The sequence below is a fragment of the Ursus arctos genome, unplaced genomic scaffold (genome assembly GCF_023065955.2).
Source record: "Ursus arctos isolate Adak ecotype North America unplaced genomic scaffold, UrsArc2.0 scaffold_9, whole genome shotgun sequence".
NCBI lineage: Eukaryota > Metazoa > Chordata > Mammalia > Carnivora > Ursidae > Ursus > Ursus arctos.
Window position 1 is genome coordinate 69,388,501 of NW_026623111.1, and position 20,662 is coordinate 69,409,162.

The following is a 20,662-nucleotide window of genomic DNA, read 5'->3' on the forward strand; positions in this document are numbered from 1 at the left end:
TTTTTTTAAAAGATTTTATCTATCTATCTATCTATCTATCTATCTATCTATCTATCTATTTATCTATCTACCTATCTATCGAGTACACAGGAGTGGGGCGGGGAGGAGGAGAGGGAGAGACAGACTCTCAAGTAGACTCCATGCTGAGCATGGAGCCCAACGTGGGGCTCAAAGCCAGGACCCTAGGATCACGACCTGACCCGAAATCAAGAGTTGCACACTTAACTGACTGAGCCACCCAAGTGTCCTGGTCTTTGTTTTTGATTAAAGAAATTTTCCATGACTGATCTCTTACCACTCTATTTGGTTGCTCTATACAGTCTCAGATAATATTTCCAGGTACCAAGGGAACACCAGCCAATAATTAATCCACATTTAAATGGAGGAAAATCTTGGACACAAATTACAAAGGCCCGATTAGACAACCACATTTGCCTTTCTTTACCTTTTGTGATGGTTTTTGTCTTAGCCTCAAATAAAACTTCTTTACAGAAACACCCATTTGGGCTCTGTTACCCAGATAGTGCCATACAGGTGATGACTGATGCTTTTAATGTGAAGAAAAAGATAGAATTAGAACCCTGGAATACCAGAGCTAGAAGAGCCTTATTTTTTCATATAATGAAACTAAGCCCTGGAGACAGCAATGATTTGCCCAAGGCAATAGATTTGGGTCAAGAACCCAGGTTCACGGACTCCCAGTTCAGTTTTCTTTCCATTCACGAATAAGACATGAAGAAAAGTAGGATCTTAACACAGTGAAGACATACTAAAAATGTCACAATGAAGCATTTTCCTCTAATACAGTTTGACCAAGTTGTCTCCTTAATATAAAGAATTCTGCCTTCCAAGCTCAGAGCTCTGCCTAGGTTGAGTTCACAAGACCTCTAGCAATAAATAGTAGCATGGAAGCCCCACCTTGTGAGAAATTATGCCACAGACAGACACTATGCAGCGTCCAAATCTTAGTATAACAAGTGGTTTGAGTTTGTGTGTGGATGGGTACCGCTGAGTCATAAAACTCCTAGCAGGAGAAGACAAATGAGACGGATTCTTTTAACTACTGCATCTTGGCCCATCGACTTAGAAAGAGGCAATTCTCTCCTCTTTATTATCAGGTAAAAATAGTAGACTGGGCAGAGCAGATCATCCCGAAGAGCAGAGAGCCCAAGGGCAGTATTTATATAAGCTGCCGAGTTTGCATTTAAATTTGAACAGAGTGTGCTCAGTGTCCCGTTAGTTCCCGAGATAGTAAAACATCGTATGAAAACATACTGATGAGGAAGAGACTCGAGAAGAAAGCAGCAGCTCTCAATAAGCAACCCATTCCTTCCACGTTCTCATCAAGGAGGGGTCTGTAATACGGTGACCTGCAGTCATGGGTTGTACTTTCTGTGACATGGTCCTTTGATGAGATCCTTAGATGCTATCCTAATAATCTGTAGGGGTTTCTGTGCCCCTGTGTAAATGGGTGTGTTTTCGTTTTGCACTCACGTGCCAACCTGTGGAGTGCACTGTTGAAGCAAACAGCCTTGTTTATAAGATGTACGAGAGCAGCACACAGCTGTTTTGGCCTGTGATTCTGACCGTCACTCACTGTCCTTTCAAATCAGAATCTGTAGACTCAGCAAAAACCCAGGAGCTCTGAGCACCTGCTTTTCTAAAAACAAACAAACAAACAAACAAAAACCAAAAAACCCTCTGGGGTTTGGAATGATAGGTTAGCTCTGAAAACACATGTACTTTTAAGAAGAGTGTTGCCCAAATGGTATTTACAGTTCAGGGTCCATGGCAACACCACAGACCTAAGAATGAAAAGTTTACTCTTTGATTTTCACACTGGCCAGATATCAAATGAACTCTGCTTTTCCTGAGGAGGTTGGAGCATCATGTTCCAGAGAGAGGCAGAGAGTCTGACCAGGAACCAGCAACAAATGCCATTCAAAGTTCTGGAGCACTTGTTCCCTGCCCGATGAGGTGCTAGAATCCAGACCCAAAACGGTGTTCTTCCAACATCTAAAAGAATGATGAGAGGAAAGGGAATAATACAGCAGGGCCGAGAACTAAGATTTCATATTCCTATGATAAGAGAGCTAAGACAATGTGCGTTCTCTCTCCTGAGTCCATCACTTAATAAGAAGCAAGCTGCAGAGAGCAGAACATTTACTTGTAGCAGAAGTGAAAACAACATTAAAAAAAAAAAAAAAAAAGTGACAACATCATTGACTGGGCACCCCCCCAGCCACCTGCCAAGCCACCCAGCCCACTTCCTCAGTGCCGGACAGCCTACAGGTAAATGGGTGTGCGCAGGTCTGAACTGTCCGTTGGTCTCCATGACAACTGATAACGGAGAGCTACGGTATAGATAAAGCATTCGACTCCTACCTCAGGAGCCCAAAGCTCCAGGGCTGGTCTCAGTAGGGCTGGGATCTGAATCTGGGTCTGTGGATCCCAGTCCCCACACATCACTTCAGGCCAGACAGGATGAGAGGATCTGTGTCCAACTCTGAGCAACACATACCCGGCACACAAGCCCCCGAACTGGCTGTAAAGGTTGGGACTAAAAAGCAGGTGAGAAATCACTTGGCCTCAAGCAAAGAAGTCCGTAAAGGGGTCTATCAGTGTGGATACCCACATGAGGAAAACAAGAACTGCCGGAGAAGGAAAGCACACAAGTCCCCCTCCTTCCCCACCTAACTGGCGGCCATGAGGAGATCTGTACTTAAAAGGCTCTCAGCCAACTGTGGAGAAGGGGCTTCTCTCTGCTAGAAGGAGTTCAGCTCTACTTCTCCAAGTTCTGAATCCTCCAGGAGAAAAGGACAAGTTTCAGAATATATTTGCACTCCAGTGCATTTACTCTTTGGTTCAATGCCTTTAAAAAATCCAAAACAAAACTTGGCCTGAAACATGACCATTATCCCAGAGCGCCAGTATTTTTCCGCTGTAGGGACAGGCCAGTAAAATCAATCATCAGCAGCTCCAAGTTTTTTTTTTTTTTTTTTTTTAATTTAAACCTGATAAATTCAGAACCAAAAATACCATGGAGGATACATTCTACGGACAGTTTACTGGGCACATGGTACGTGTCGGGTCTTTGTGCTGGATGCTGAAGGTCAGGACCCCCCACAGGCGAACAAAACCCAGAGCTCCTGCCCTCACAGATCTCAGAGTCTAGTGCATTATTCTGGAAGCTTCTTTATTCAAAAGAGTATATTTTACATGAAGTACTATCTCCATTATACAGCCATGGCTGTGATTGGAAGAGACCCCTGCACTTTGGCTGTATAGAGACCCTTCTGTGAATACTAACTTCACGCTCCTTCACAGCTGCTCTTAAGAACTTCTTTTGTTGGGTTCTTGACAACACTCCCCACAGAAGGTCACTGAGAGTAACTGACAAGGGTATCTGATGACGAGTCTCTTAAGGAATCGAGCAGAAGTCTACGGTGCCACTGTCTCTGCCAGGACTAATGACAAACACGCAATAACCGCGCTCTGCTGAGTAACAAATCTCTTTCAACGCTTCCTGTTGCTACGGAAAGGCAAAGGTGTATTCTGGATTCCTCGCACTTTTGGTTCAGGATGGTGGCTGGGACTTCTCTACAGATGAACCCTGGCCGTGGCTACATTGAAGAGAGATCGAACTTTAGGGCGTATCATACTAGCTTAACACCTTCATTTTAAGGAAAAGAATGCCTGGAGCCAGTGACAGCTTATGGGGGCAGACTTAGACAGGGAAGTCTCTAGGGCTCTGTGCACTCATGTATAATCTATGCCCCCCCCCCGCACTGTCCCCCTGAAGCGGGATACTAGCGACTAAATGTGAGCTGCAAACTCATGTTTCTTTGGAATTCCAATTCAGCATCCGCTCCACAGCGGAAGTCTTTGCTCAGTTTAGCCTTCAGAGAGCTTAGGTCTGCTGAAAATATGGAGTCATCTCCTAAACATCAGGAAAACTCATGCATCAAATACTGAACATTCGTTTCTAAAGCCCAACAGTCGATTGCAATCGGAGAACTCCGTTCAGTCACGTACCGGCCGTCCATGAATGCTCTCGTAATAGAGCAGAGCCTTCTGCAGAGCCACTTTCTCGTTGGCAATCTGGTCCTTGGTCATATCCTGAATAAACACAAGGAGAGAGAAATGAGAGGGGGGAGCATTTATGAATACTCCTACTTCTTTCTGTAAACAAATTTCCTCAAGCGAGGTTAAAAAGTTTCCTCCCACAACTGTTGCTCCGAGCTCTGTTCAAAGCTCACTTAGGAACCGGCTTGTCCGCACTTTTTGCTGGTGATAGAGAGAGCACAGCAGAGTCGTCATCAACTCCGTGTATCTCCCACGTGGCAGCGAAGGCATGTGGAGGGAAGCGAGCCTGCGAGGCACATGGGGCTTAGCTTAATGGCCCAAGCGATGACTACAGTCACAAGTTACACAGTCCCAAAGGTTCGTCTACAATCCCTCTACTCTAGAGTCATCAAACCGTCTGTTAACCTGAACGAGTTCTTTCTGTGATCTCTACATGAGAGTGTTCTGCTCTCAATGGGTCGTCATAAAGTAAAAGGCTAGCACTGAAAACACTCCACCTGCTTCTCTAGACATCTAAGAGTATGGGAGAGAGGGCGTGGGAGGTCTGAGAAGGCGTCACTGCATCCCTCTTCCCACACGGACCCATGCGTCGGGCCCTATGTTTCCACCACGTTGACTGAAGTGGTTTAGGACTAGCAGCTGGCTTAGGGCCTCCACCGAATCCCCACACCTTAATGTCCTCAGGACGGCTGCTCTCTGCCCGCTTCTCCAGGAGCTTCCTCTGGATGGATTCCAGGGTGGCTTCGACACTAGGCTTTACGGCTTTATCGACGAGCTCTTGCTTCTTCTCGTCTTCTTTCTCAAGCTGGGAACCGAAACTCTTGGGAAGCGTGTTGCTTCGCTGCCGCATCCTGGGGGCTAGGTCCTCTTCAGATATCTTTAGTTTGGACTCTGGTGTGAAAACATTTGGGGAGGTGACGCATGAGAATTGATGTCTGTTGAACCCCAGTTGTTTTTCCGTGGTGTTAATAACTGTTTAGCCCCATCTTTTTTCAGAAAGTATCTAATTATAACAGTAGTTGAAATCCCTGGGTTATTATGTAAAACCAAAGAAAATGCTAACATCTTCTTGGATTATTTGGAATGTTCCCCTAACGCAAATTCCCGAGAAAGCTTTAGCTATGTAACATCCATGCTTTAGTCACACCAACAGGTTTGCTGTTCTCAGAAGGTGGCAGATGCTTCCTACACTCACTCCCTTACTGTTTACCGGCATCGACTGATCCAGCACCCAACTGCTGGCCAACTTTTTCCAGATAACCTACGTACCTCACTTTGGAATTATTTTCCCTTTGTATTCCATTTGGTCGTTTATATGACTATCTCCTAAAAGACAGCATGCTTTTTGAGGGACAAGGACCCAATCCTTTTTATACTCCTCCGTGCTTATAGGTCTTCTCCTAATACCACCGCAAATAAAATCTTGGTACTTAGTAAGTATTGAACTGAAACCATCACCCTTAAATTCATGATTTAGGGAAATGGGGAAATGCTGCAGAATTTGCATCTTAGCTGATCGGGGTTGTCCTGTGATGGAGACCATGGTGAGACATGGGGAAGGTGTCCTCTGAACAGCGGGAGCGCTGGGGGGCAGCGTCAAGGAACTTGTGTTTTCTCAACTATTTCAGCAGTGGCACTCAGGTGTGGTGAGATGGTGAATTCTGCAGGTGGCTTGTCTTACAGAAACCATAGCATAGGTCTAAAACTTTACCTACCTTTAAGTTGTTTCCGGAATTTGGCAAGGTCATTTGTCCATTTTAGAACCTCTGGATTGGCTGCTTTGTCACTGTGGGAAGGCTGAGAAAAGCAGAATCTAATGTAAGTATTTTCAAACTGGGGCAGGAAAAAGAAGAGTTTGATGATCACCTTATTTTTTCTTTTTAAAGATTTTATTTATTTGAGAGAGAGAGAAAACACACAAGGGCAGAGGGAGAAGCAGACTCCTGTGGGGCTTGATCCCAGAACCCCGAGATCATGACCTGAGTCGAAGGCAGATGCTTAACCAACTGAGCCACCCAGGCGCCCCATGATCAGTTCATTTTAAAGAGGAAGAGAAAGTTGAATCCCACTGGAAAAAGAAATTCATCATAAACAATTAGAGCAAACGTCATAGGTGTAATTCCATTATCCTTCTTTACATCTGGTTATTTTTGATGCTTTCAAAGAATTCCTCACAGGCAAAATGCTGGGCTTCTGTGAAGTTCATGGCCCCATTTCATGAGTTGTAGGGTTTAAGCTATCAGGCTAACAGAATGGAAAGCAGAGGGGGGTACATTTTACACTGGAAACACCATGCAAAATGCCTTTCTGCCACTCTTGTGGGCAATGCTAAGATAGAGCTGAGAGTAGAATGAGGTCAATACTAATGAAATTTTAGAAGATAATCTTGAATTAAGTTTTAGCCAAAATAAAGAGTCATTTAATGGTTTTCCCCATTCCTTCACATGGATAAGTTTATAAGAGGTCAACGAAAACTTTCAATTATTTGTAAGAATACCCTGTGCAAGGAAAATGCTGATACATGATGTCGGGGGCTTCTCGGGGTTTACTATCCAGTTGTTATTGTCTGTTTTGAGTCTCCACAGAAATCTCCCTTAACTTCTGATCACATCATGCTGATGTGCCATCGTGTCAGCATGTCTGGGGACACCAGGGGACAGGGACAACCATGTGAGGAGACACTTACTCTGTACTTCCTCTCCTCTTCAAATCTATCTTCGAACTTTCGGATCTTCTTTTTAAGGCTCTGAATCCTTCGAGTGAGCTGGGCAGGTGTCAGGTCCTCCCGCTCGTCGTCGCAGGACCCGAGAGAGGAGCTCCGGCGCCTGCGAGGGGCACAGGGTGGGGCACTCACTGCCTGCTGAGGGGCTCGGGGACGGGGATGTGGCACGGAGGCAGAGGGTCCAGACAGTCTCCATCCTCTCGAATAAAAGAAAGTGGACTACCAATTCATTTTGTGACCCTGAGCTCTCTGTGTCCCACCTATCAGATAGGTCTAACTTTCTCTCGCTCACATTAACAATTAGCAAAGGCAGGACTGAAATATGTGCTGCAGACCTGAAAGTTAAATTTTAGATAGCTCTGGAAAGGATGTGCTAATGGAAATTCAGTAGGTGGTGATGCAATTGGGCCAACTGAAACATTACAACAGAGCCTGCATACCAGGATGGAGTATTCCCAATAAGTTCTTCCACAGACTTACAACGTAAAAAAAAAAAAAAAAAAAAAAATTACCGGCCATCAACCCCATTCCTATTCTTTCTAATGTTATGGCGATGATATATTTGCTTATCAGCAACACAAACATACCTCATGAAAGAATGGGAATTTGGGGGAGAAGGAGGCACTTCTGTGTCATCCAGGTATTGCCTACTCTGCCCGTAAGCATAGAACCGAGGAGAGAGCATGGGGTCACTGTCCTCATCCAGAAGCTGGCGAATCAGGCGCCCGGCCTGCGGGGAGAGGCGCGCTTCACCAGAGCCCACGTTCTCCTGCTGCCATGAGAAGGTAGGGATGGGCTCTGGAAGATAAGGAGGGGAAGAAGTCAAAATGGCTCATGAAAGCATAACTGTTTCCTAAGTTTTCTGAATGCTTTAGGAGGCACTGAATTTAGGAGGCATTGAACGACCTCACATTTCAGATTTAAGGTTCTGATGCAGGACACAATGCCCCCACTGGAATCATCCACATATCTGCCAGCCATCACCTACCTCCTAGCTCTGTCCTCACTTGCTTTCACAAGAGAATTTACTCGGGCTGCCTGGAGGAATGGCCTTAAAGACGGAGAGCAAATAGTGTATGCTTCCAACCTCCCCTGCAGGTCAGGGACAAGAACTTTGCCAGGTGAGGGCACCATGGAGAAGAAAAGCACGTGCGCCAGGGAGAGAGCTATTTGGCTTCGTGGCTACACGTCCTTCACTGAAACAGCCAGGGAGTCATATTCATCTTGTGAGATCCCATTGACTTACGAGTTTGCACCTTCCGTCTGGGGCCTTCAGTAAGCTGTTCACGTGCTTCTGCTTAGTGCTGGGATTAGCATGTGTAAGATGCATGTTTTACACTTGAAATTTCAGAAGCTGCTCAAGACTACAGTTAACATAAGATGCTTACATAAACTAGTCAAAAACAAGAAGAAAAAGAAGGATGCTTTACAAAGGGTAAATCTGTACAAATTATTTTAGATAGTCTTTTAAGAAAAAAACACACTCCACACAACATCCTGATTTGTCATTGTTGGAGGGAATAGGGGGATATATATTTCTCTTTCCTTCGAGACCCATATCAATATATTCCTTTCTGCATTAAAAAAAATCCTATCAGATTTTAAAGGTAGATCTCAGATATGTAGGGTATTTCATCTGTAGCAGTCCCTGCATTTTAAAAAAAAGGTACGTTTTAAGTATAGTAATGAATTACTGTGACTTACGCAAGGCTGGGATCTGGCCATGCTCTGAAATTCTGGGATTCCTAGAGCAACATTTGTTCCTTCGGCTATCAAAGTGTTTATCAAATCTAAAAAATTATCTTAAACAAGTGCTTGTTCAGTATTTCATTTAGAAAGATTATATCATAATCATAGAACATTAGAGCTGGTTGAAACTTCACACATCATCTAACTTAGTGATTTCTCAATCCCAGCTGCACGTTAGCATCACGAAGGGAGAGACGCATAACTTTTAACGCACAGGTTCTCACACCACCCAACTAAACAGAATATTTAGGTGAGGGCCCAGATACCCGGCTCCCCCCGACACGCGAACTTTAAAAGCTGCCCCAGTGAACCTAAATGCATTCAGGTTTGAGAACCACGGATTCAATCCAACACATTACAGACAAGGAAACTGAACCCAAAGAATTTAAGAGCAAATACCTAATCAACGACAAGAGTTGGGACTAAAACGAAATCTCCTGACTTGAAGGACAGTGCTTCAATTTAGTACGTGCCAGACACTCTAAACACAAGGATGACCACCTAAAATTTTTGAAGACCCCAAAGTAGGAGAGATAAACACATTAATGTAAGAAAAAATAACCTCATGTGGAATGAGGTCCATAGGTTCTGAAATTTAAAGAGAATGAAGTTATCTGGGAACTTAGATGGTAATATACATTATTTAAAAAAAAAAACGAAAGCAGGGTTAAAGACAGGTTTTTATCTGCTAGTCTCAGAAAGTGGCAGGGAACACTCTGGGAGATAATGTGGCCCAAGCCGGAGGTGACCAGGATTCCCGCCCCCGTCCCATTTGCACTGAAGCTTACGGGAGGCTCCTCCTAAGCGTCTAGGCTCAGATATGAGCAGCTCCAAACTGCTGCATAAAAGCAAAATATTGATGAGAAGTGAGGGAAGGCGAGGGTAAGAGGAAAGTAATCCTTAGAGAAATAAGAAGAGTCTAGTGTTAAGTTATAGAAAATGGAACTATGAAACTGGCCAGACTGTATCTTTTATTTCAAGATAATTCTTTTTTTTTTTAATGATTTTTTAATTATATTATGTTAGTCACCATACAGTACATCCCTGGTTTCCGATGTAAGGCTCGATGAGTCATTAGTTCTGTATAACACCCAGTGCACCATGCAATACGTGCCCTCCTTACTACCCATCACCGGTCTATCCCATTCCCCCAACCCCCTCCCCTCTGAGGCCCTCAGTTTGTTTCTCAGAGTCCACAGTCTCTCATGCTTCATTACCCCTTCTGATTACCCCCCTTTCCTTATCCCTTTCTTCCCCTACCGATCATCCTAGTTCTTATGTTCCATAGATGAGAGAAATCATATGATAGTTGTCTTTCTCTGCTTGACTTATTTCACTTAGCATTATCTCCTCCAGTGCCGTCCATGTTGCAGCAAATGTTGAGAACTCGTTCTTTCTGATAGCTGAGTAATATTCCATTGTATATATGGACCACATCTTCTTAATCCAGTCATCTGTTGAAGGGCATCTCGGCTCCTTCCATGATTTAGCTATTGTGGACATTGCTGCTATGAACATTGGGGTGCATATGGCCCTTCTCTTTACTACGTCCGTATCTTTGGGGTAAACACCCAGTAGTGCAATGGCTGGATCATAGGGTAGCTCAATTTTTAACTTTTTAAGGGACCTCCACACTGTTTTCCAGAGTGGCTGTACCAACTTGCATTCCGACCAACAATGTAGGAGGGATCCCCTTTCTCCACATCCTCTCCAACAATTGTTGTTTCTTGCCTATTTCAAGATAATTCTTAAGACAGCAGTGGTGTTCTGTAAGGACGAATATCAACAGAGTCAGGCAGGGAAAGGGTTAAGATGAGCCGGTAATAACCTCACTGGCAGAGTGGCAGAGCAGCAAAACAAGGGGGGGAGGGAAAGGCCAAGGTGGTGTGCAGGGGGACAGAGGGCACAGGCAAAGCAAAGTCTGATGTTGATATTGGCCTGTGGGTGTGCTGGCCAGTTTGACATTTCTACTCATCACAGTTTAGTTGGAAAAGGTGTTCCCTTAGATCCTGAACTCCTTTAATTTGTTTGAACCTAGCAGACTATCTCTTGAGAAATATCACAACTCATCTGTCAGTTTTCAATGATGTGGCCTCTGTGTACGAAACAAGAGTGTCTGTGACCGTTATCCAAGCAGGTCTCCAGTAAAAAATGTATTGTGATCCTGAATTAACAATATACCACTAATCATGGAACTGAGTTATGCTTGTTTGATGCTTTGTGGAGCCATTCGTCAGATTTCCTCCGTGTTAACGCAGACCCATTCCTGACGGCTCACTTGACTGCTAAGAAGACCCAATGTGCCCTTTTCTTAGCGTCACCATTGGTATATATGAAACACACAGCCGAAGCAATTCTAGCTTATGGGTGACATTTTCTCTTAGAGGATATAGTTAGCATAAATGAATTCACTAAAAAATGACAAATGTAAAACCATTATGAAATTCAATTAACAAAATAAAAAAGTTATGTTGCATCATCAGTATGCATGTAGAACAGAAGTGAAGTTTCTCACCCATGCAACATGAAATGCTTGCATTTCTCTCTCCTTTCTCTCTCTTTTTGTTTCCATGGATATATTCATTTACATTTTTAATGGAATATCATGAACATACAGTGTTATATTAGTTGCAGGTATATAATATTCAACAATTCCCTGCATTACTCAGTGCTCATCAAGATAAGAACACTCTCACTCCCTTTTATCTATTTCACCCATCCCCCCCATCCCCCCCTCCCCCCCCCCTTCCCCCTGGCAACTACCGAGTCTGGTTTTTGTCTCTTTTTTTTTTTCCTTGTTCATTTGTTTTGTTTCTTAAATTCCACATGAGTAAAATCATATGATACGTGTCTTTTTCAGTCTGACTTATTTCACTTAGCATAATATTCTCTAGACCCATCTGTGTCATTGCAAAGGGCAAGATCTCACTCTTTCCTTTTTTCTATAGAATTTAAGGCTCTTATAAATTTATAAAATTACATATAATATATAGTTCAATAGAACTAAATCAAGAAAACCAACTCTTCTTCTGTTTTAGTTTGTGATGATCTAAAAATATAAGGCCTACTCGTGTTTTCATAGTTGACACCCAACTAGATGAAGAAGAAAGAACCGAGTAAGAACAGTGCATAGAGGACAGGATGCCCAGTTGCATTGCCTGCCTAGAGATTCAGTTTTGAGGGTATATTCATTGACCATTCCCAGTGCCTAGTCTGAGACATAGTTTATACTTTAATCAGTAATTCTAGAGCAATGAAATGGACAAAGAAATTGCAAGAAAAATATTCAAAGGGAAAACAGAAAAGATTTGAGGCTTCGAATTAGATTTTCATCTTAAAGCACCACATGAAAGAAATGCGTTTTTATATCCAGACCAGAATTCCTTAAGTTCCGTGATTTTAGCCATGTGTCTTGTCACAACGAACTCTGGACATAAATATGGCATGTCTCTCTATGAAAAATTAATCCACCAGGACAGCTGACATCCCAGCAGGTCAGAAGTAACAGAGATAAAAGCTGTATTCATGCTACCTAAGTAACAGAAGAGAATAGGTCCTGGGGGAGTTCCAATTCAGACACTACAGTACACATGGAAATAAAGGAGATTCACTGCAGGAAGAAGAAACACGGTTCTGAGTAATATTAATGTGGTCATTGGGATATAGCTACTCTCTGCTTAGCCAGCTGGATCCATTTGCTAGACAAAAGAAAATTAGCTACTAAGATGATTTATTGCAGAAATCTGCCAGAATTAAGGGAGCTGATGTTTTCCACTTCTCACTTCCAACTACATGCTATTTAGAGTCATTACTCCCTGGCACGATGTCATACCGTCTTTCAAGGTGGCTCCTCGGTGGTGTGACGAGGTATGTGCACATCCCAGACACCAGAAGATGTAAACCCCACCGGGGAGGGAAATACTATCATAAAAATTTCCTTAGTGTTCCACAACTTAACCTTGGAACAATGGTAGTCCTATTAAATTGTTCAAAAAATCTTGCAAACTATCAGTTAGAAGGAACCTTAGTAGTCAGCTTTGTCAATCCCAATTTAATCCTTGCATCTCATATATCTGCCTTGTCTCTATTTGCAAATTTAATAAGTAGGCCCTTAATTGCTCCATTCAAGTCATTAATAAAATGTGTGGAACAGGCTAGAGCTGGGGACTTTCTTAATGAGAATACCCCCATTTGTGTCAACTTTGATCAGTGTATCTGCACATTTAAGTACTGTTGCTTAATCAGTTACTAATTCACTCTGCTACCTGACTGTCTGCTATTCCTTCCACATCTGACAGGGCACTGGAGTCCCCATTAACGGCCCAGCTGAGGTCTTTTCAAATGCGACATTTCCTAATCCAGAGTCACACACACATACACGAGGTTGGTTTGGTAAAATCTGTCCTTGGTCAACAGTGCAGGACCCAGTAATTATGGACTCCTTCTCTGTGTTTAGAGTCACCCACTGTCATTAGGCAGAATTGGGCTCTGGTTTCAGAGATGTCCAACTTAGGCTGGTTTTTCCTGAAACTATACTTGGAAACATTTGTGGAAGACAGTAACAACATCAACTAACACATAGTGCCTGTTAGGTACTTGTACTGTGTCAAGCACTTTGCAAATATTAGCTCACTTAATCCTTGCAACAAACTTACTAAGTGAATACTACAATATCTGTTTGCTCATTATTAATCTGTTGTTATGCTTATTTATTTATATATTTTTAAAAAATATTTATTTGTGGGAGAGAGAGACATAGCACAAGCAGGTGGAACAGGAGAGGGAGAAGCAGACTCCCCACTGAGCAGGGAGACCAACGTGGGGCTCGATCCCAGGACCCTGAGACCATGACCTGAGCCAAAGGCAGATGCTTCACCGACTGAGCCTCCCGGGTGCCCCTGTTACACCTATTTAAAGATGGAGAAAACGAGGCCGAAACTGTAACACATTTACTAACTTGTCCACAAAGCTGCAGGGCCAGGGTTTGAACCCAGGACGTGCCTGGTCTTTGCCATTATGGCCCACTGCTTGCCAGGACACATAACTGGCATTGCTGAGAAAGAGGCATCAGAGAGGAAGTCAGGAGACTTCGTTATCTTGAATCATTTTGCTTCTTTTGGCCTCAACTTTCCTAGCTGTATAATGGCAGAGTCCAGTCAAAAAAGCTTTAAGATCCACTGCTTCTTCATCATTCTTTCAGAATTTCCACAGTTATTTTTGACAAGTAGTAAGCAATAAATAAGAAATATAAAGTATTTTATGCCCTTTAAAAATGTTCTTTTAAGCTTACCTTCACCAGGACAACATTAATAGAGAAAGCTGAGTATTTAAACCTTAATACTTCCACAAATGGTACCCCCAAATCAACATGAACTGGCTGATTAGGAACATTCTAATTATGCAGTTCTGAAGGGCTTTACATAACAAATAATAATACATTTGATTTGTGTACTCATTTAATTTTGGAGAGTGGAAGTAATAAAATAATAATACTATGTGGATAGGTAAAAAATGGGCCTGAATACATAGCTACATACAGAGAGAGAGAAAAAAAGAAAAAAGCATGTGTTATATAACTGCCAACAAGCACGATGAGACTCTGATCCTACGTTCACTCTGAGAGGGTTCTACTCTATGTAGGCTATGGAATCTAATTACTAGGTTCATTTCCTTTTTTGTTGCCCTGATAAGTACGCCCCAGAAGCCAGAGAACGTCACTGCCATATGGGAGCACCCACCGCTGAGGCTAGCGCCAACAGTCTGCTCACTGAGTATCGTCTCACCCAGCATTCTACGATCTGTATGAATAAGAGAGTGTGAACTACGGTGTGGGGATGGGGAACAGACCAGCAAACCAAAAACAGCAGGTTACACTACATCGTGGCTTGGAGACTGGCAAGGGAGACTTACAGACACATTCTGGCTCAGAAGGTTTGAGTAACTATTATTTCCATGTATATATTTTGTTGCCCTGGTTTCACTTTCACACTTTAAATTAGTGCAAAGTGGATTCCTTACTGCAGAACTATCATTTTGTTGGATCTCTTGTTGAGGCTATAAAGGAAAGGTAATATTTTAGTGCTTGGAGACTGATGGCGCGCATCTGAACTATCCCTTATGCAAAAATTCCTTTATTTTGACTATACTTACTGTTAAAATATAACACGAAAATTTAAAATAAATATATGATAAAAAATGGCCTCTGAAAGCAGTAACCAAATGATCAAAATGGCCTTGAAATGAATCCGTGTAGATTTTTAAGATATGCAAGTTCAGTAACTAACGCAGTTAACTGGCAGAAGTTAACACAAGTCCTTTCGTAAATTACATAGATAACACAACAGGCATTTCCAAGCCTACTCTGTTTTCCCCCGATAAGATTTTAAAAATTCCATCTAGTTTCCAATATAACAAAATGTTTGTTCCTTCATATTATTATTATTATTATTATTATTATTATTATTATCTAGAAGAGAGTTCTTTACATTAAGTAATAAAACAGTTTTAAGGAAAGTTAGCTTCCAACCCCGCTGGACGGAATTTTCATACTGGCCTCTTTAACATTTGCTTGAAGAGATCACAAATTTATGACTGACCAAGATAAAAATCACCAAACTGAGTCCATTTCAGGGGGGATTAGAAGTATCTCCCTGCCCTTTTACTGAATACACCAAGATAATGTAGCTAATCTGAATTCTGTCCAAAAATCCTCGTTTTTGTCTAGAATTCTGTGTTACTGATGTGAGGAGACCGTATTTCTGAAACCTAAATACAGCAGTTGTTTTGGCTATTGCTTTTTTCTTTTATTTGGGCAACAGTGGCTACTATGAGACTTTTTTTGGCGGCGGGGGGGGGGGGGGAGAGTTGTTTTTAATGAATTTAAAACACACCTGAATATTCCAAAGTACACAAAACGAAAGAACAATAAAACACTATCCAGGAATGTATCACTGAAATTAAAAGGAAAACAAAACAAAACACCCTGCAATTTTTTCTAGTGACCGTATCATGAGCTGGGAAGGTCTGAGAAAATCTCCGACCCAACTGCCTCATCACATGGTAAAAGGCTAAGACATGTTTCTTGGATTGCAAACTGGGAGAACGAGAATAAAAAAACAGTTCGTTTTTGCTTCACCAAGCCCTGGATGCAAGGAGCATAAAGGGATTGCTATTTTTCACCCTGTGGTCTGTTTAGATCGCATTTTGCCCCATCATCTAAACTCATTATCGTAACGAGTACTTTTTGGTTAAAAAGGGGTGGGGAGAAGACAAGGAAATCCAGGTGCTTCAGAAAAGGACGGATTCCTTGTAGCTGTGATTCCCTCGGTCACTGTGTTAGGTCGTGCTGCTGTTCTGAAACCAGGCACACAATTTCTCCCCCTTTGCAGCCTCCAAACACACGCAGCGTACAGAGGCAGCTCGGCGCGCATTTTGGACACACACTGATACAGGTCTGGACGCAGACACATGGATGAGGACAGCAGAGCCGCTTGAGGGCACTGTCGCCAGCACCTTCCTGAAACGCAGTTTTGACAAGACGAGGACACCCTCTTCTTCCTCACAAGTACATTTCTACTGTTTTGCCAAAAATCTCTAGAAAAACCAACCTTCCACACTGGATCACTGCAGGCTTTCCATCGGAAGCACTTTTTATTCAGTGTTCTCTTTGATAAGCAAATCCCTTATGCTGGCTGACCTGGCTTTTAAAAAAATTCTATCCATAAAAACAATCACAGAAGCAAAGCTTCTGTTTTCTCGAAAACATGGGACGGAGATTTAGTGAAGGAGGTGGCCGGCTGGCGTGCAGCAGCCGAAGAGCAGCTGCGCCCAGATGAAGTCCTAAACCTGGGAGGCTTCCTCAGTACTCTGCTGGGGACTACTAGACGGGGAACACATACGTGGACTGGCACTCCCGGTGAGTTAAGAAATAAAGAAGGCTGCAAGGTGACGCTACGATAGAGGGCAAGCACGTTTTCTTTCTTAGATTGCAATTCCTCCTGGCAACACGTAACGTGACACATTCCTATGCCAGGGAGAGGATTTGCAGTCATTTCGGAAATGCAGTTACTCCTACACCCATCGCTTTCATACATCCATGTGGTGACGCGCCTCTCATTTGGGCTACTTTATATATGCTTTTCCAATAATAAATCATCCAAATAGCAGCCGATCCTACCTTCCCAGCTCTTCTCGTCACACAATGCAGTCAGGTCGAGCTCAGGCACTTCGGAGACAAAGCTCTCCTGCTGGTCCTCGGCATCTTGAGTCCTCTGCAGTTTGGTGTCAGGTATGCTGGGATGCTCCTGAATCTTCATTGCGGGGCTCTGTAATAATAGCACAACGTCTCCAAATAGCTCCTGCTCACCAAAACCCACAAATGTCTGCAGCAGTACCACTCCTTCTGGATGAAGCCTCGCAAGCCCTAGCGGCAGACGCACCCAGCACAGAAATCAAAATCATAGCTTGATGCCCCCTGGATACTCGCTGGCCGCTTGCATGCCAAAAGCAATCGTCCATCTGTGCTCCTAGAACTTTTCTTCTGTGAGAAAGACAAGAGGATTTCCAAGAGCTGCTGCTCCTGATAACTGCAGGCAGCTGACAGTCTTGATGGTTACTGATTGGGGCCGGGAAGGAGGGAAAGGAGTTTGTGTTTCCTTAAAGGAGTAGGGCTCTACAGACTGAAAACAACAGCAAAAATCCTGCCACTGCTGTTGCTAAGGCTGGAGAAGCAACATGGTGTCCCCTGCGTGCAGACTTCTTTGCCCCTTAGGTAAACAGTCCTGCAAGGCCAGGAGCAGAGGCTGCGTACACAAATGCTCTCCTGCTGGCCCCGTCAGAGGCTTAGATCAATTCAGCGGGGCGAGCTGCACATTCCCAGATTTCCTGTGGTTGTTTTCGCCCCAAGTGTGGGGAGGACAGACTATTTATGGAGGAGCTCTGGGTATTAAAGCATTGTTGCGCAAATTCAAACAGCACAGGGGTTTGGCGGCTCATCTGGGCTAGCAGTAAGGAATACGGACTCTGGAAATGAGCCAAAATCACACAGGGAGCAGGACTTTTTTTTTTTTTTTTTTTTTTGGTAAGTAAAAAGCCAAGAACTGGCAAGTCAGCAATGCATAATTTATATCTTACAAATATCCAACTGTCACTTGTTTTCCTATTATTCATCTACTCTGAATATTAAAAACTCAGCTACACTTGGTTTTGCTCGTTGGGGGCACCTACACCTAGGCTGGGATATCTGGGGGATGAGAAAACCCTCTCCCAAAGGCTGCTATTTCAGCTAAGTGATTTTATGTTAACAAAATTCGCATTGAAATTCATTCTTTTTTTCCTTGCTCTTTTGGCATCTTGTAAACCCAACCACTGTCACTTTCCCTTCTCTCCTAAGATTATAAATGCAAGTGTTTAATCACAAATATTCTTCTCAAGTAGCACAGATCTGTACAAAAGATTTTCTTGGAGAATAACTGGAAATTTATTTTAGCAAATATAATAAAAGAAAAAACTCCCAAACATCTGGAAATCATAAATGATTCCATTAATGCATGAGAAATGTTCTCTTGCTTAAAATAAGCACTATTAAGACTTCCAGTTATTTTTAATAGCTATTCAACCCACTTTGATATCACCAGGGAATAGACGGGGCTTTTACTATTGTATTTCCACGAAATGATGCCCAAGGACCGCTATTTTCTTCACCACACTGGGAATAAAATGAAATATCATCAGTCAGTTCACGATGAGCTACTAAAGTCAGATGGAAACGCCAGGTAAATCTGGGGCTGACACTTTCAAAATGCTGCTTGTCTACTGGAGAAAAAAACCAGCTTATGCATTTATGCCATAAAAGTTATTTGTTCCTTTTTTTTTTTTTAAAAAGATTTTATTTATTTATTCGACAGAGATAGAGACAGCCAGTGAGAGAGGGAACACAAGCAGGGGGAGTGGGAGAGGAAGAAGCAGGCTCATAGCGGAGGAGCCTGATGTGGGGCTCGATCCCAGAACGCCGGGATCACGCCCTGAGCCAAAGGCAGACGCTCAACCGCTGTGCCACCCAGGCGCCCCAAAAGTTATTTGTTCCTTGAGCTGAATACTAAGTGGACCAGGGCTGAATGACCAAGTCTGGCCCTCCGCTTATTGAGAGCTACAGGGTCAGTCACCAGCCGTGTGTGTGTGTGCACGTGTGTATGCATGTGTGTGTGCGTGTAAGAATCTGCATACAGCAAATAAACATTTTCTCAATAAAGATTTTTAACACTTGTTCCACTTAGAGACATACAAAAAGGAAGAATATAAGAAACGTGATTCCATATTGTAAGCACGGCATCCGGTCCATGAGGAGTCCGTGCCAGCCCCTGGCGCTGTACTACACTGGGACAGATGTGGCTTCTGCTGACAAGCAGAGCCGGGTGCCTGATATTTACTGTGCCTGGTGCTCTGGCTGAGCCGCTTCACTTCTCTGAACCTCCATTTCTTAATCTGTGAAATGGCATGAACAATTCCAATCTAGCAAGGTTCCTTTGATGATCTGGGAAAAGGTCTGAAAGGCCATTAGCATAGCGCCTGGAGCATAAGATACACACAGATGAGGCCATCAGTCTTCTCCTCATTTCAAGGCACCATGGGAAGAAGAAGAAAACACTGCCACACCTCAGAATGCCAGAGAGAGGTGTTGGAGATGAGCCGTGTTCAACAGCAATTCAAGGCAAACCGTGCTACCTTGAAGAGGGGGGTTCTAGATGCATGATGAACAAACAGGGGAAAGAGCCACTCGGGGTCCCATCATGAGTCAGCAACAGCAATTTTGTTTTGGGGGCAGTGTGAGTGAGAGGGGTTGAGGAAGAGGAATAGGTACAGAGGCAGGCACCCTGGGGGTTCGCTGGTCACAGCAGGGGAGGACAAGACAGAGGGACAGCAGGTGATGAGGGTGTTGGGTGAGCGGACGCCAGATTGAGAAAGGCTGTGTATGCTCAGCTAAATTTGGATTTTAGCCTGTAGTTGATAATGGAAAGCCATGGAAGGATTTTAGAAACAGAGTAACAATGGTGAAATGTGTTTCCCAGGCTGAGGTCTTGCGGATGGGAGTGAATGCTGGTGGGAAGACCTACAGGCCTAAGCACTGGGTTCTGTAGGCAGCCTGTGTCCCTTCCCAACGCCAGATACTGGCTTTGCTTCCTGCCATGCCTGTGTCCCCTCAGGGCACTCAGAGTCCTGCAGTGCTTGACACGACACAAGTAAAATGCTGAAACACACACACACACAAATGTAAAAATGCATACTTTTCACGATTGCTCAATCTGTATTAGCACCTGTTTCAAAGGAAATTGAGCTTACTTTTTTTTTCTGCATCTGAATTAGTATCCATTTTAAAGAAAACTAAAATTAGAAAATTAATTTTTTCTTTCCAAAATGCACAGATTTCTTCATTCCTTCGACGGCAGGGTTTGGCACATCCCCTCTGTGCTGGGCTATGTGACCATGAAGCTCCCTACGCTGAGAGCGCTGACATTTTGTGGAAGAGGCTCAAGAATGCTCAGTGGGGTTCTGAGGACAGTTGATCTGGCTGCAACACAACAATGGACCACCTTGTGAATTAGGGAGCTGCCCTTCACAGTGTTCAGATGAAGTCTGGGAGTCGGGCATGTGGGAGAAGCAGAGATTACCGCCCTGGGTAGGAGGCTGGAATGGACAACCCTTAAGATCCTATTATTCTAACGAAGAGAACAGTCCAAGACTTTATTAGTTTTTTCAATAATAATATATATCACACGATATATTCTTAAAATGGCCACTGTGTGCTAGAGATACAAAGATAATATTTACTCATTTATTCAACTAATAATTTTTGTGTACCTACTACCTGCTAGACAGTTTTCTAAACACTGGGGATACTTCAGAGGACAAAATTAAGTTTGTCCTAATGAATCTTACAGGAAGTAACAGTAAACAAAGAAAAAAATGTCAGGTAGTGACACGGACTACGGAGAAAAATAAAGCAGGGTAAGAGAGATGATGGAGGTAGGGGCCACGGTCTGCTATTTTCTATTTGGTGGTCAGGAAAGGCCTTTCTTAAGAGGTGACATATAAGCAGAGATATGAAGG

General features: G+C 43.3%; 1 protein-coding gene across 12 annotated transcripts in view; it reads right to left on the reverse strand.

Moving 5' to 3' along the window:
• FAM13A (family with sequence similarity 13 member A) overlaps positions 1–20,662 on the reverse strand; it is a 316,257-nt gene that overhangs the window by 19,545 nt on the left and 276,050 nt on the right. For all 12 annotated transcript variants that reach the window (XM_057309502.1, XM_057309504.1, XM_057309505.1 and 9 more), the window contains 6 exons: positions 16,734–16,881; positions 7,396–7,606; positions 6,773–6,911; positions 5,802–5,883; positions 4,757–4,977; positions 4,036–4,119 (listed from right to left, as the gene is read on the reverse strand). In XM_057309502.1, the coding sequence (XP_057165485.1) occupies positions 4,036–4,119; positions 4,757–4,977; positions 5,802–5,883; positions 6,773–6,911; positions 7,396–7,606; positions 16,734–16,881 (885 nt within the window). The remainder of the gene's footprint in view (positions 1–4,035; positions 4,120–4,756; positions 4,978–5,801; positions 5,884–6,772; positions 6,912–7,395; positions 7,607–16,733; positions 16,882–20,662) is intronic.